At 37.3% G+C, this 18,243-nt stretch overlaps 1 protein-coding gene across 1 annotated transcript in view; it reads left to right on the top strand.

The window, feature by feature from the left end:
- Positions 1 to 18,243, top strand: part of LOC106876666 (polycystin-1) — a 115,438-nt gene that overhangs the window by 7,407 nt on the left and 89,788 nt on the right. Inside the window, exons 5-7 of the mRNA XM_089348331.1 lie at positions 579 to 612; positions 6,833 to 8,521; positions 15,189 to 15,308. Coding sequence (XP_089204457.1) covers positions 579 to 612; positions 6,833 to 8,521; positions 15,189 to 15,308 — 1,843 coding nt within the window. The remainder of the gene's footprint in view (positions 1 to 578; positions 613 to 6,832; positions 8,522 to 15,188; positions 15,309 to 18,243) is intronic.

The following is an 18,243-nucleotide window of genomic DNA, read 5'->3' as shown; positions in this document are numbered from 1 at the left end:
TATACGTGTGTATATGCACTATTATATAGGCCCATATACCTATGTACTTAAACCCATACGCATATATGCATATATATACATACATACACACACACACACAGACACACACACACACACACACACACACACACACACACACACACACACACACACATATATATAACTTTTTCCAGTGAAATTATTCACTGATATCGAAAAAGTGAAAACAAGATGAGGACAAATATCGTCAAATGTAAATAATGTAAATAATATACGTTATGTGAATGATAATAATTTGAAAACAAGTGTTTAATATTTAATTTCATATATACAATTGTGTGTGTGTGTATGAGAGAGAGAGAGAAGGAGAGAGAGAGAGAGAGAGAGAGAGGGGAGAGAGAGAGAGAGAGAGAGAGAGAGAGAGAGAGAGAGAGAGAGAGAGAGAGAGAGAGAGAGACTGATAAAGAAAATACAATTTACAATAAAAAAAAGATGTTTATTTGGATTACAAAGCTATTAAATGCTGTCACCTGCCTTGGCGTCTGCCACTGTCACCAACTCCCACTCCTTGTGTTGTTTTACTCTTCTTTCCCCACAAGCGTGACCGACACGTCATACTGCGTTTCATTATATGTAAGATATATACTCTTCTCCGATCGTATGAGTGTACAAGAGGGTCTTTCAAAATGCAACCAATACACTTGTCAGACATGTATTTTGTTTTTTTACAAAATATCATAGAATACAAAGTAGTACCAAACCAGTTTCGGTCAACAACTTTATGACACAAACATTATACACTCCTAGAAATATTAAACCGGGCGCAAAAGCATTTGAAGTAATAAGCCCGGAGATTTTAAATAATTAAAATATAAGTATTTATGCAAAACACGGCGTATATTAAAATACATAACACTGGTACACAGCTTTAGAGTAGCTAAATTGTTTTTAAACTAAAAATTTAAAAGATATAGGTTAACTAATTTAGATACTTTATGCGTGTGTGTGTGATTCGACTATTCCAGCAGCCTGAGGAGACAGGCTCCGTTAGGGGCCTGCAAAACTTGAAGTAGCACGGAATCCGAATCAAACTGTTTTGTTTTTTTGAGTACCCTTTTCTTTTGTTTCTCCACTCATGTGTGTGTGTGTGTGTGTTTGTGTGTGTGTGTGTGTGTGTGTGTGTGTGTGTGTGTGTGTGTGTGTGTGTGTGTGTGTGCGTGTGGTGGCTGTTTACTCCTTATGCAGAGTCTGACCTATACCTTAGATCCATCATGGCGTCTGATGTGGATTTTAAAACCAGACAATGTATTGAAAAGACACCCATATAGATTGCATATCTGATTTGGACTACCAAGAGCTGCAGTTAAGCTCTGATCTTTGTGGATCTTGAAATGTCTTTTGAGGCCTCCGTTAGATTTGCAGATCTTATGGCATACATGGCATTGAAACGTGTGCAAAGGCATGTAGGTAGAATAGTTGTTGGCGGTCCGTTTTTCATAGGTCCGCAAATGAGATTTGAACCCAGCAAAAGAAAGGCATGGTCTGTCACAAATTGTGCACACAAAAAGGTCATTGTCATTCACCTTCTCGATCGTTACATTCTTCCTTAGATCTCTCTTGAATCTTGGATGCGTTATCCTGGCCTCTTCAAACACTTTCACTCCACTCCACACTTTTGTTCGTCATCCAGCTCGATCCGAAGGAAGGGTTTCTATGTCCATTCCAAGTGACTTCATGGTGGTCCTTATGCCGTCCTTAAACCTCTTTTTAGGTTTACACTGATAGCGTTTCCCCTCTGCAAGCTCACTACAAATCAACTGTTTGGGTATGCGTTCACCCGCCATTCGAACAATATGGGCCAGACCATCTCATTTAGTTTTTCAGAATCATTGCTTTAATTAAAGTGATGCCTACAGATGCAAGGACACCTGTGTTTGAAGTAAAAGAACTCCATTTAATGTTTAAAATGCGACGAAGGCATTTTTGGTGGAATTGTTCTAACAATTTGAAACGTCTTTCATAACATGTCTATGTTTCGGAAGAATACAACAGGAATGGTAAAACAAACGATTTGTAAAGGGTTAATTTGGTGCTGTTACTTATATGTCGTTGGCCAAACGCGTGACTCTAAACCACCAAATGCTTGTACTGCCCTTTGAATTCGAGGATATATTTCTGTGTCCAGGTTTCCATCATTTTGAACAGAGCTTCCAAGGTAGATGAAAGAATCAATACCCTCAAGTAACTTACTCTTAACAAAAAGTTTAGTGGGGTTGCAAACATCACCACATGCAGGTTGATACATTACAACTGTTTTTTTTTTCAAGTTGATGGTCAAGCTAAATCATCACAAGCTGAATCAAATGTAGATAAAAGAGATTGGAGACCTACTTCAGAATGACTGACTAGATCGCAATCATCAGCGTTTAAGAGTTCCCTAATGAATGAAGTAAAAACCTTCGTTTTGAATTTCAGTCTGATCAGATTAAAAACATTCCCTGTTGTTCAATATTTTATGTAAATACCCTCCTCGGAGTTTTGAAAAGCGTGTGACAGCACAACAGCAAAGTATATTGCAAAGAGGGTGGGTACATCAAGGTCTCTTTGCTTTACTCCATTTTTCACGGCAAAAGATTCAGAGAGCCTACCACCAAAATTAACTCTAATTTTCATATCTTGATGCAAAGCCCTGATCATGTTCACACATTTTTCTGGGCAACCTATTTTCCTTAGAATTAGCCACAGAGCATTTAGATTAACAGTATCGAATGCTTTGCTCAAATCAACAAAGCAATGGTATAGGGCAAGATTTTGTCCAATGCACTTTTCCTGAAATTGTCTGATAGTAAAGATACAATCGATTGTGCCCCTGGAGGAGCGAAAACCACATTGAGACTCAGACACCATATTTGGAACTATGAAAATATTTAAACGTTCTAACAGAATGCTCAAGTACCTTTCCAACCACAGACAAAAGCAAAATCCCACGAAAATTACCACACAGATCCTTTGGCCCCGATTTATACAAGGAGACTAAAATGGCATCAATCCAGTCTTGAGGCACTTTCTCAGTTCTCCAACAGTGACAAATTAATATATGTAAGAGTTCAAATATTTTGTCACCCCCATATTTCAAGACTTCTGCACAGATTCCATCAGACCCTGGAGACTTATTGTTATTCAGCTTATTCACAGCTAAATAAATGCTATTTAGAGTTGGCTCAAATGCCATCCCTTCTATAATTGGAAGGTGTTCAATTTTTTTTCTATCGTCCTCATGTCAGCGGATGATGGTCTATTCAAAAGTGCAGAAAAATGTTCTACCCAGCACTTATGAATAGAAGTGGTGTCAATTAGAAGCAAACGTCCATTTGCTGTTCTCACTGGAGCTATTGAAGAAGATTTTGGGCCATATACCTCCTTAACATAAGAGTACAAACCCATGGCATCATTTCTATCAGCTGCTTCTTGTTCCCCCTTTTGCTCTATCATTCCACCATTCCTATTTAATTTTCCTTAGAGCAGTTTGCACTTTCCTTTTCAGCTTTCTGTAAGCTGTATTATTTAAGTTTTGTTTTTCTAAAAGTAGATCGGGAATTTCTGCTGATTTGTCTGAAAACCAGGCACTGCACTTATGTAATTTAAATCCCACTGACGAACTTGCAGCCTGAAATACTTTTGTTTTGAAATCTTACCATAAATTGTTTGGGTCAAGATTGATACTTTCTATAGCATCGTGAAATCTTTGCAAGTTTGATAATTTGAAGTTTGCAACATTTAACTTTTTTTTGTACCTTAGGACCAGGCAATCGACTTTTAGGCATTATCGAAAATTTTATTTTCCCACGCACTAGACGATGGTCAGTCCAGTTCTCTGCTCCTCTTATGGCCCAAACATTAGAAACACCTTTCATATCACGCTTTCTGATCAAAATATAATCTATGAGATGCCAGTGCTTAGATCTTGTGTGCATCCAGGTGGTTTTATATTTATTTTTCTGCTTAAACAGAGTGTTGGTAACAACTTGATTTTTCTCAGTACAAAACGTCAAATGAGCTGCTCCATTTTTATTACATTTTCCTATCCCATGCCGGCCTAAAGCAGGCCGAAACGTATTCATTTTCAACTTGCGTTGAAATCTCCCAATATGACCAGCTTGTCAGAAATTGGTACTTTCCTCAATAATTGTGCTAGATTGTCATAAAACTGTCCTACAGTTTTATCAGAATGAGACATTGCTGGTGCATAAATACTGACAGCGGTAAGAAACCTACCTTTTGTCAGTTTTATATGGCATGACATAGTTCGTTCAGATATACCACTTGGAAATTTTGCAATGGAGGATACTAATGAATTCTTGAGAGCAAACCCAACACCAGATTCCCTACGCTGACCATCAGGTAGGTCTCTCCAGAAGATAGTATATCCATAAGTAGGTTCATTTATTTGATCCTCACTAGAGAGACGAATTTCAAAGAGCGCAACTATATCAAGGAAATATTTTTTAAACTCACATGCAATAAGTGCAGTACACCTTTCTGGCCTCTTGTTGAAATTATCATCAAGAAGTGTTCGTATATTCCAACAGCAAAAATTCAGAGGATGTTTATTTTTACTTATTGAAGATTGTTTGACCTCAGGGGCAGGATGACGACCGGGCCCAGCCTGTGACACACTGGGACACCTGCCGAGCCAAGCATGTTCCCCTGACGTTCCCAAGCCTTTTTTTGCCATTTAGTGAATCTGTTTGAGACATTTTAGAATAAGTTACAAGTGCATTTTTAGGTTTCTGTCAACCAATTCAATGATTTTACTAAGATTAAGTGTACAAGAAGTACTTGTGCAGATGAATAATTTTCAGTGGGTGTAGCTTGCACTGCACTACCCCCAGATATTGGCCCAAGAAGACTTTTGCCGGTATGACATGAAAATTGACAAAACCTGGAACTTCCAAGGCATCAGGTTTTATTTTGGAGATTTCCTTCTTCTAGGTAGATTACTAACCAAGGTTAAAGAGCTTCTACCTGCCCATGAGGTAATCTATCTCGCTCTAGGCACCAAACCGACACCCAAACGCTCTATGAAGTCCGACACGGAATAGCTCATTCATACATTAAAAAATGTAAGACATGATTTAAAAATATAAATAAGATTTAAATATAAATAATATACATAAATAAAAGGATATATATATATATATATATATATATATATATATATATATGTGTGTGTGTGTGTGTGTGTGTGTGTATGTGTGTGTGTGACTGTGTAGATTTTATACATATATAGATGTTCTAAAATCTACACAGCCTTGGTTTTTTTTTATCTCATTACGAAAAGTAAATCTTTATATATATATATATATATATATATATATATATATATATAAAGATTTATATATATATATATATATATATATAAGGAAAGAGAGAGAGGGAGAAAGAGACAAAGGGAGGGAAAAAAACCAGGTGTTGGCGGAGGAGAGCCAATGACGTAAACCTGTACACGATCGTGCGACTTGGTAGAAATAGCGACCTAAATCTCTTTCAGGACACTTTAGATAGTTTAACCCCAGGTATACAAATAACAAAAGAAAGGATATGATCACAGTGGAAACATGTTCAAGCGTACATTTGGTTGATCAAATTTGATTGAGACTAAACAACAACAGTTTGTATATAGATACATGTATGTTTGAAAAGCAATTAAGAAATGGTCTCCCTCATGTGGACATAGGCAATCATACAGACACAGAGGCAGAGAAAGAGAGAAGTTGGAGATACACACACGCATACGAATGCATACAAACACATATACACACACGCACACACACATACATATATACATACCTGTGTGTGTGTTTGCGTGTGCGTACCTGTGTGTGTGTATTTATAGACACGATTTGCAATCTCACCGAGATTGGTTTTACTGTGCATTTTCCCGAAATGAAATGACATAATCGACTATCTTTTGCTCCCAACAATCAATAAAGCTGATCACCAATTTATGGAAAACTTCTGATGATAAAACGGTCCGGTAGATGACGCTCTTTATAACTTATACATATATTAAACTATTTATACATAATAGTTTGATATTTTATATTTATACATAATAGTTTGATGTACATATGTTAAACTATTTATATTGATGATGTAAACCTGTACACGATCGAACGACTTGGTAGAAATAGCGACCTAAGTCTCTTTCAGATTGCACTCTACCGTTTTAATAAAGAAAGAACATTTTGGATAGTTAACTGACACAGGTATAAGCACATAATTTTCGAAGAAGGTTTGAGTCAATTAAATTGCTCCCAATGCTTTTATTTATCGACCCAAGAAGAATAAAAAAGCAAAGTGAAGCTCTGTCAGATCTGAATTCAAAGAGACTGATCGAATACTGGAAAAAACAAAAAACAAAAAACAGCCTGACAAACGTCCAAACAATTCCTCTTGTCTACCATCCTAACTATATAATATATAATATAATCATATGTAGAAAGGAAATGACCGAGTAGATAAGATGGATATTTATAACCAGCTTTTGGTTGGTGAATTCATATCTGATATATACACTTTAATCAGTTAGGACAAACGTTTTCATGTAGCTCAGTACAAATGGTCGTTAGGAATGTTACTGGTAATTGAATGGGTGGTAGGAATTTTTATTTGTGATAGACTAGTATAAGATATTAGGAAAGGTCTTGAACTGAGGTATTACAGGAACCTTTGTATTTAATAATAAAGTTAACTTTTAAAATCTTTACAAGAAATTTGTTAAATGCATTTTTTACATTTTTACTAAAATGTCATATGTTATTTTTTTTTATTTCTTATTCTATTTTTACAGATTACGTCCCTCGAAGTACATTACAAAATACTGGGGTGAATAACACTGAATTTCTTTTTGATTCATCTCCCATATTACTGGATACAACAGTGGTTGTCATAACAAATACCATTATTTCCCAGGATAAAAGTTTTTCATTTAATCAGCTAACGTTTTCAAGTAGTCCTACTCAAACTGACTCATTGGACTTTACAACAAGCTATTCCGCAGACCAATATTTTTCGAGTATTGAAGATATTAAAAGTTTACTATCAGATTCAACTAACGAGATTATTCGAACAAATTCATTAGTATCCTTAACCGATGCATATTCATCTCTATCGATGTGGTATTCGAGTGATGTTACGCAAACCTACAGCTCATCATCTATCAATACATTCGCAGAAAGTGTGGCTATGAGCAGTTCGAAAGCTGAATCAAGTTTATACAATCTAGACTTCTCTTCCACCTCTCTGTCTGCTGATATATCTTCAAAAAGCCAATCACTATTAAATCATAGTGTGCTGCCCAGTACAATGTTATCAGTAGAAAATACTCCATCATTTAAACCCATTACTTCCATTGTTGAAACAAATGGCTTTTCTTCATCTATTTTTCTATCTACATTATCGATATCTTCAACTGCATCTAAAATTCTATCTGAAATATTTACAAGCTCTTCAGTTGGTATGGATGATAGCATGTTATATTCACCATCATCTACCTATAGTACATTTTACCTATTACCAGATGAATCGGATTTTCGTAATTTAAATTCAACAGAATATTTTCAAATAGATTTTTCAGACGTTTACTCTTCAGTGTTCAGCAGTCAAACAGAAAGAACTGATGAATACATTACCACAGTTCAAAATTCGGTTTCAAATCCTGATACCACTCTAACGGTATTGTCAGCTGTCTATTTAAATAACATAACAAATTCATATGACATAACTTTATCTGTTACAGCTGAAGTATCAGGAATACAATCGGAACTACTAAATTCTTTTGAAAACAGTTTGCACCAGAAATCTTCTGTTAATATTCTCCAATTAGAAAATGTGTCGGAATCCAGTCAGTTTTATATGGAGAAAACATTATCTGTTAACAATTTTCTAACTGATTCTCTTGGTAGTTTCTCTTCTGGAGACACAAAACAGCTAACTACCTCACAGCTTACCGAAAAAACTCAAATGACGAGAGATTTTAGTTTCCAAACCGGAAGTAATGAACTGACGTACACTTCACCTTTCACCAGTACTGACAAATCTCAGCAATCAATGACTGACTATTTGACACCCAGTTTTGAGTCAAATTTAATGTCAACAACTGTTGCATCTCAGCCAGTATATGAAACTGAATTTTCTTCGATAAGCATCATACTTAGTATAAACTCCAACATCAATTCCCAGCCGGTTACAAGTGATTACCTCACTAATAAATTTTCCACTGTGATAAAAACAGCTCCACACTCCGTTGGAACACAGCAGCTCTACACTTCAAGCGAATTTCTCTCAGAAACAAGAATTATTGACAGTTTTAGTGATTTTGCTATGTTACACTCAGAGAACTCTCTGAATAATTTTAAATCGGCCGAGTTTAGCAGTTCATTCCAATTGGGAAGTGAAGATTTTACAAGTAATACCTCACTAGAAATTCTTCCCACAATTACAACCACTCATTTACCAAGTGAAACAAAACACTTTACCGGTAAATTTTTATTTAATAAAAAATTGTTTTCTTATGCTGTTAAATTTCACAGAGTTTATTTACTGAGCACTTTACTATAGGCTAGTCTAATTATAAACTAATCTACTTATTAGCATCAATCTTCACAATTTACAGTCGTTAAGTTTTGTTTAATAGTACAACATTAAATGGAAAATTCTGAGTTCAGATAACAATTTACAATAACGTTTTAAGTTTTACTGATTTGTAAAAGTTTTGGGAAAATTAAAATACTTCACAAGTAATTCACTATCACAACTGTAAAAGAAATCTGAATCCTCGAGTAAAAATTCTCTAAAAATTTGCTCTATATTTAGTTATAAATAATCCGTGATCTTTAGTAACATCAGATGAGATGTTTCATTAGATTCTTTTGAGGTTAGTCAAAGGAGAAGGAGCAGTGACTGCGATCTTTGCGAACTGGTGAGATTAGTGTGGTTGATGTTCAGTTTTACAATCAAGTAGTTACTGTTTTCATGGAAAAACCCTAGTTGAGAGGGAACCATTAAGAACTTTAAGTCTGAGGAGAAACACTTAAACAAGAAATATTTAGTTGGGAAACTGAAAGATGAGATGCGGTAGAGATGATGAAAATTAAAGATGTGCGTGTCTGATGAGCGTGAGTAGAAATAGTATGTAAAAGCTACTTCAGAGAAGCAAAGGCTCATATAGTATCAGTATACAAGGCATACAGAAGAAATGCGCCTTTGTTTGGTAAATAGTCGTGTGGATAGAAACAAGACTGTCCCAAGATATGTGAGTAGTGCCAAATAATGGTTGCTTTCAAGAGATATGGAGTAGCATATTTTTTAGCTTTAAAGAGTCTGGTCTTAGGGATGTAATTTTGGCAATGTTACACACACACACACACACACACACACACACACACACAGAGCACTCCGCCGGTTACGACTACATGGGTTCTAGTCGATCCGTGAGATGCAGTCAACCTGGTAGTGAAATTAACGTGCAAGTGGCTGAGCACTCCATGGACACGCATACTATTAATATAGCTCTAAGGGAGATTCAGAATAACCCAGAATGTGACATGGATGGCCCTTTGAAATACAGGTACTATTCATTTTTGCCAGGTGAGTGAACTGGAGAAACGTGAAACAAAGTGTCTTGCTCAAGGACACAACGCGTCACCGGGAATTGAACTCACAACCTTACGACCCAGAGCCGCGTACCCTAGCCACTATATATATGTGCCTTCACTGTGTGTGTGTGTGTGTGTGTGTGTGTGTGTGTGTGTGTACACATGTATATATGCACATTATATATGTATGTATATTATATATATATAAACATATATATATGTATGTATATATATATATATATATATATATATATATATATATATATATATATATATATATATATATATATATATATATATATATATATATGTTTGTATATATATATATGTGTGTGTGTATGTATGTATGTATGCATGTATACCTCGCTATACCATCTCAGCTAGCAAGCTCCTCATATATATATACTCCAGACAGGAATCACCTGAATAAACTCGTGCAGATGAAGAATAGTAATTCTAAATTTTCTAAACAATTTCAAGTCTCAAGCTTAAAGCTTTAAAGATTTCTTTTAATGGCATCTCTGTAGATGATGGATTTGTTCCTAAAATATTTTGAAAGTGTACCGAAAGACGATAGCAGTAATTTCCTGGCCGAGATTAATTACTTCTATTAATGATAGCTCCAAGAAAGTTTTGTTACAATCCCTCGGAGTAAGTTTCGTTGCAATCCCTCGAAGTAAGTGTTGCCTCGTTAGACCTGACCTTCGTAATTTATACAAAGGGTGATTTATAGGAAGATGTTTTGACCTAGAAGTGAAATTTATCCGAGTTATTCCGCTGCAATGAGCAGGTTTGAAGTTAAGGCTATAATTGGTGATTTCACTTTATCAACATTACTATATGTATTCCTTATTTTATTCCTTTACTTGTTTCAGTCATTGGATTGTGGCTATGCTAAGGCATCGCTTTGAAGGGTTTAGTGGTACAAATCAACAACAGTTGTCAAGCTATGCAGACATATACAAAAGACACACTTACACGCACTTATATATAGACACCCACAGACACTCACACTCATACATTCGCTCTCGCACACGCACAGACACATGCACACACACACACATACACACACACACGACGGGTTTCTTTCAGTTTTTGTCTACTAAATTCATTCACAAGGTATTGTTCAGTTTGGAACTATAGAGGGAGGTACGTATCCAAGATGTCTCCCTGTTCCTTAGGACTGAACCAATATAAATATATACATATATACTATGATTGACCGTTGACTGAACACTATTCAATTTTTTTCTCCGTGTTTTTCTCCTTGTCTCCGTATTCTTTCTGTTGAAGAACATAGCTCGAAACGTCAAAGACTTTCCGTATTCCCGAGCGTCATACTAATACATCCTTTTGTTATTTACACCACCTGTCCTCGTCTGTTGTTGTTTTTTCGTACATTCTCCCATATATATATGTATATATATTTCATCTCATGTTCATCTCCTATGTTCCTGCCTCAAGGCTTTCTCTCTACACACGCCAGCTCAAGTTGATTCGTCTCTATTAATCGAAAGACACCTATTGTTATTTTCTTGTTGCTTGTATTTGTGATAGTGTAACATTTTCCCCGTTTTTTTTTCGTTTTGTTTTTGTTTTGTCTTTAGTGTCGTGCACATTCGCTTGCTTTCTCCCAAAATATTTAGAGCTCTTAGCTTAGATCTTTGGGGCTAGCCAGATTTTAACAGTCTCAAGTGTAACCGGCCGAAACTAAGGATAATCTAGAAACTTGACTGAGGAGAGAAGGCCACGAATGACCCGTCTTTGTTTATTCCTCTCCATCTGTGTATTGTCTATCTGTCCGGATGTTTTATTGTCGTCTGTTGCGTTCTTGTTCCATTTTTGGATTTATACGTACGTACATACATACATACATACATACACACACACATACACACATACATACAGGAATATTCAATTTAGTAATACCAAATTGAATTTTATAATAAATAATATATGTATATAAATATAATTTAGAGAAGAACCACCGATATACAATTCAAACAATGAAGGAGACCAATCACCATCCAGAAAAACGTACTCTACAAAATACTAATTTAAAAATCTATAAAATCTAAAAGTATAAAATCCATTAAAATCTATAAAATACTAGACTAAAAATTTAATTCAACTTAGTAAATTGATAAAATAGAACGTAAAGTGTTGACTACGCGCGTTTCGTGGCCACATTCACCGAAAAATTCACCGAAAACGAGAATCAAAACAGGTCTTAAGTTTTTTTTAAATTGATCTTTGAACATCTGCATTAATGGGGAATATATTTCAAAATCGATCGTCTATATCCAACACGAAAAAGAAAACCACCTATCTGAAAAATAATTATTGATTTGTTACAGTTGTTGCCACCCGTGACCACTCTGTCTCTAAAAGACTGCATTATCTAATATACTTTGTTCTTATTTAAGGCAGAATCATGTGATTTGAAGAAGAAGCGGTTGCTATTTCTAGCAACTCGAAAAACTATGTAGAAACACCCTCGGTGGTTTGTAACTGTCTTGATCACTAACGCAAACACAAGAACGACATTCATTACGAAGAGCTATGAAACAAGGAAAGATCAGAAATACAAAACAAGAAAAATAAGTAGGTGATGGGCGAGGTAGAGACAGGGAAGGAGGAAACGAATGAATGATGTTGGGAGGAAGGAAAGAAACGAAGAGAATAAACCATTGATTCTGTATCCCTTTAATTTTCCCCATGTTTACTCAAATTACCAGTTTCCAGCGACAATTATCTATTTATTTGTTTCGTAATTTCTTGCTTAGTATTATTTTATCTCTCTTTAATGATATCAGTTTCCTACTGAAAACAACAAACGAGCGATTCACAGATATATCAAAGAGAAATACAATTATTTCGGCTCCCCCCCCATCTGTATTTAATAGCCTTGCTTTAAAAATATCAATTTATGAAACTTTCTAGCTTTGTATGGTTACCGGTATAATTCATTTGTATATAATTGCTGACAGCTTGAATAGTTTCTTTTGGACGAAAGCTATATATATCTGCAATTATTGTCTTGTCACATTATCATAAATAAACATTTTCTTATGTCGAACCTGTGCAGCATTTAACAATACGGTTACCTTGTTTCATACTATGTGAATTAAATACCTAATTAACGAGCACAGGCATGGCTTTGTGGTTGAGAATTTAGCTTAGCAGCGTCGTTGTACCTTGATCCATTGTTTTCTACTTTAGCAACGGGTTGACAAAACCTTTCGAGAGAAATTTGGTTAACAGAAACTGCGCGTAGGAAGCTTTGTCGTTGGGACCAGTCCTCAGTTGCAATCTAAAGGATACCGACTACATGAAAGTGACTAGAGCAGATCTGGAAAGATGGATGGGTGCCATAGACAAGTCTAGATAACCAGAAATATCCAAGCATGGGATCCTCCAAGAATATTCTGGGTCCTGCTTGTCTATGAAGTCCTTATAATAGTAGTAGATGACTATGAGCGCATGGTCATCCGCCTTCGTATCTGAGTGGCCTTGCCACGTAGTTTAAACAGTATCACGATGTATGGAAGCAGCAACAAGCTCAGAGTCCTGTTCAGTTCTGTTCAGGAGGAATTCATGATGCCGAGGCTACGAGAACACATGCTGTCCTAGTTGCAAAAGTGTCTGGTACAGGTATAGTAACGAGAACAGGATGTAAATTGAAGGCAATCATGGTAATTTAGCAGCAGTGGAGAGGCTGAAACACAAGGCTCTCCTTGGGAAGGTAGCACAAAGCAAGGTCAAATTTGGAAATTCGATAAACAACCGAATATGACGCGGTTAGTAGCATGTATGTATGTATGTATGTATGTATGTATGTATGTATGTATGTATGTATGTATGTATGTATGTGTGTGTGTATGTGTGTGTGTACATGTAAACATACTTTGACTATTGTATATGATTATATCTTTCATGGTTTATGTATGCAGTTGTAGTGAAACTACCTATCGCCATTATATACAAAACCATCTATCGCCATTATATATAAACAAGCGCGGGCGTAGCGGAGAGCAGCCTACTGTATCCCTCACGTGACTAATTATTATTTGAAGCGGCAACTGCTTCGTACCGTTCCCGCCAGAACGCCAACTGACCAACCGTGCCCCCTAATAAGGTCACGTGATAGTGTTTTTCTAATACCTCTCTGTAGCCCCTATTTTGTTATAAATAGATTAAATTATACCCGGCAAATTCGTCTCGGTTCAGATCTCTTAGAGACCTGTTCCGTGTACCACACAGCAGCAGCAGCCAGCGACAACAACCAACAGCTTCGTACAACTACGGCTACCACCGACGTCGCCATCAGCAACACGATTCTACGACTACCACCATCGTCGCCGCCAGCGTCAACACCACTTCAACTACGAACTACAAGATTCGCCACCGACGTCGCCAACATCGTCAACATGATTTCTATACGTACATCAGCTAACCAAACAACCGCGGCACATCTCTCTTCGATTCTGTTTGTGCGATTCACCTTCGCCACGATAGACAACAGACAAGAACCTCAGCCTGCGACGAACACCTGTATACAAGAACCCGGCTTGGCATAGAAGCCCTAACATCACAACGAGTGATCGCTCTGCCACACACGCCTCAACTTCTTACATACAGACTTACTATTGTGTACTCTAAGAACTGGCAAATTCTTATATGTGTTACTGACTCTTTTTCTATCTGCTGTATCTCACGCATATACATACATGTATCACTTACACACTCTTTTCTTTACACGACGGCCTGTCTTTTATTATGTTTTAATATGTCGCATTCACACTCACACACAGACATACATTTTAATGCTACAATGAATATTTCTGTTATTCATCTCTATCGGTTGTGTTCTATCTTGTATCTTACTGGCCATTTACGAATTCACTATGTTATCGAAGTATAGCATACATATATATCATTTGATATAATTTTGTGCTCGACCGTGTGACGCGTTTAATAAAAGGAGCCCTGTTTTTCCATTCGTCACCATTTCTCCTTTTGGGTTCGCACGGTCGTTCTTACACAGTGATTGATACTCTATGTTCATATTTTTCATTGTTTATTCGTTTTCTTATTGGTATGAGTCATATTCCGGATGTAAACAGTTCGTATATTTCCAGGTTAACGCATTTCATGATTTATACGTTTTATGATTCATAGCTTTTATGATTTAGTATTTCATGGTTCATATATTTCATATCTGAAGAATTTCATTGTCCAGATAGATTTCTTGCTTGATATGTTCCGAGAGTCTCAAAAATAGTTAGCTTGAGGCCAAATTATGCAAACTATACTGATACAATTAAACACACACACACACACACACACACACACACACACACACACACACACACACACACACACACACACACGATTGAGTGGACAAACGAAAGAATGGGACACTCAACACATTCAGTAGGAGTTACATGTATTTAAAACAGTTTGAGTCGAATCGAATCAAACCAAACCAAACTGTTTTAAATAATATTTATGTATAATTGAATTTAGAAATCTTATTCTTCATTTCAGATGTCGACGCATGTTCAAATGAGACAATTTGTGGCATTAATTCGATATGTAAGAATACACGTGGTAGTTATCAGTGTGAATGCAAAACAGGATATAAGAAAGTTGGAGCCATTTGTCAAGGTATGTGCTTTGAATTGATGTTCTTTTCTAGTGTGCTAAGAATCCAAGGACGTGTTAAATAGTGAACATATTCATTGATTTCACAAGTCTGGAAAGTGTGATAACACTTGACTAAATTCCTTTCATCTAGTCACATATCATCAGTTAAAATCCCAGCAGGTTTGGTCATGCTTTTCATTTCTCCAGAGTCGATAAAATAAATATAGTAAGATAGTGGAGGGGTCCATCAAACTACTTACATCTTTTTCCAAACGACTGATTTTCTAAGTCTTGTGCCGATGCAAGAAATCATTATCATTGACTTTTCAAAGTTGCTGGAGAATCAGGATCAAGAGAACGCCAACGTAAATGCTTTAAAATATTCTGGATACAAATACCAATGAGTCACAGAAATGAGCGACTGTTATGTCTGAGATTAATTTAATCAGCTATATTATTCACTTTTGAATGTGTTTATGCCTTATGCCTAGCTATAGTTACTGCACTAATGTCTTCGGGAAAGACATGAGTTAACCAGCTTCCTGTTTTAACCGTTGTAAAACTTTGAGCTTAAAATCCTACGCGAGAAATTGTGATTATGATTTTCATTATCATCATTAATATCTTCTTCTCCCTCCTCTCCCTCCTCTCCCTCCTCATCATTACCATCACTATCATTATCATGACCAGTAGCATCAATATGATCCTCTTTATCATCATCAGCACCATTACCACCATCATCACCACCATCACCGCCACAGCCACCGCAACCATCACCACCATCGCCACCATCGCCGCCACTACCACCACCACCGCCGCCTCCGCTGCCGCCTCCGCTGCCGCCTCCGCTGCCGCCTCCGCTGCCGCCTCCGCTGCCGCCTCCGCTGCCGCCTCCGCTGCCGCTTCCGCTGCCGCCTCCGCCGCCGCCTCCGCCGCCGCCGCCGCCTCCGCCGCCGCCTCCGCCTCCGCCGCCGCCGCCTCCGCCGCCTCCGCCGCCTCCGCCGCCTCCGCCGCCTCCGCCGCCTCCGCCGCCTCCGCCGCCTCCGCCTCCGCCGCCGCCTTTGCTATCGCCGTCGTCATCGTCGTCGTAATTATGAAAGAGTAGAATCATTAGAGCGTAGAATCATTAGAGCGTAGAATCATTAGAGCGTAGAATCATTAGAGCGTAGAATCATGAGAGCGTAGACCTGTGTTTGTTCCGGGTCTTTACATTCTGATTCCAAATCTGGTCGATGTCAGCTTTGCCTTTGATCCTTCTAGGGTTCGATCGACCAAAGTCCTAGTAAAGTACAGAGGTTGATTTAATGGACTAACCCCTGCTCCCATATTTGTGGCCTTTTTCCTGTGTTAGAAATTATTACAAATGACTTAAGACTACTATTACATGTTCTCATCGCTTTTCGGCCTTTTGGCTAAGATCAAAGCGTAGTATTACATGTTTTCGTTCTTCCAATCGCAGTTGGATATAGAGTTCTTCATATATTGGTTTCTACTTTTTGGCACAAAGCCAGCAATTTCGTGGGAGGGCATAAGTCGATTACATTTTACCAACCCCTGAAGGATGAAAGGCGAAGTCGACCTCGACGGAATTTGAACTCAGAACGTTAAGACGGACAAAATACTGCTAAGCCTTTTGCCTGGTGTGCTAGCAATTCTGCCAACTCACCGCCTTAGAGTTGTTCATATACTAAAAGACAGGCCACATCAATAATCCATGACATCTATGCACAGGATATGAAGACTCCTAAAACAGCCTGGTTCTTCTTTTTGGTATTGTTTTCGCTTCGGTAGCGTAATATCATGTGACCATGCATAACGGTGAGCTGCTAGAATCGTTAACACGCCGGACAAAATGCTTAGTGGCATTTCGTCCGTCTTCACGTTCCGAGTTTAAATTCCGCCGAAGTTGACTTTACCTTTCATCCTTTCGGGATCGATAAAATAAGTACCAGTTGAGCACTGGGGTCTTATGTAATCGGCTTACCTCCATCCCCTTGTGCCAAAATTTGAAACCTATATCATCTTACCATGGTACTTTGTCCCAGAAAACATCTGACCAGATAGTTTTTAATACATCTGGGTATTTTCTGCACCCTCTCTGTTTAACAGAGAGTAATTTGATCTGACGATTGTATGTTTCCTTGTAAAAATACCAGTTAGTAACTTCCATTACAGACTGAAGCAGGGATCAGGTGACGATTTTCTACTGTATTTCCTTGCCCTTTGATTTTTCGTAATCAAGCTTCTCCCTTAACCATCCATTCCTGAATGCTTCCTATATATCATTTCCGATTTGACCATGTAAATACTTCAGATGTTTCTTCCAAAATTCTCGGATCCGATTTTGTCCTAGCGTTTTCCAGTTTAATAGTGTTTTTACTTGCGGTAGAAGTTCGTGCCTAGTTTCAAGGAGAATTGAAGCGTCAATTTAAACTTCCTTTTTTCTATCTCTTGCCGTTTATTTTTACATTTTCACTGCTATTGTTGTTTTCGTTTCCATTACAATTGACACTTTTGTATTGTCTTTCTTGTGTTTTCTATTGTTGTTGTTGTTGTTGTTATTGCTGCTGTTGTTATAAGGCTTTCCTATAAGTAGGTTATCTCCCTTGGCTAGGCGGCGCTCCATGTAGATAATTAAACTTCCGGAGACTACCCATGCCATTGTTATTGTTTTACGTCTTATCATGGATATAAAGCAGCTCGATGATTCAGCTATCGAAGTACTTACTGTGCCTGAGTTAAAGAAATATTTAAGATTATATGGACAGTATGTTACTGGAAGAAAGGCGGACTTGACTGAAAGGTTGAAAGGAATAAAAATTCTGTCGATGAAGAATGTTAACAAAGTAAATTCATCGGACGAAAAGTTTGAAGTATCGGACGATACTTCAGACAGGAATAAGCAGAAGCTTATATCTCCTCTCGGTGAAGTATTGCCTGATCTAAAGGTCTTTGT

This window comes from Octopus bimaculoides, chromosome 3 (assembly GCF_046866305.1).
Source record: "Octopus bimaculoides isolate indiv1 chromosome 3, ASM4686630v1, whole genome shotgun sequence".
In the NCBI taxonomy this organism is placed as follows: domain Eukaryota; kingdom Metazoa; phylum Mollusca; class Cephalopoda; order Octopoda; family Octopodidae; genus Octopus; species Octopus bimaculoides.
Note: the sequence above shows the minus strand (reverse complement) of the source record. Positions and strands in the feature narration are given on the sequence as shown.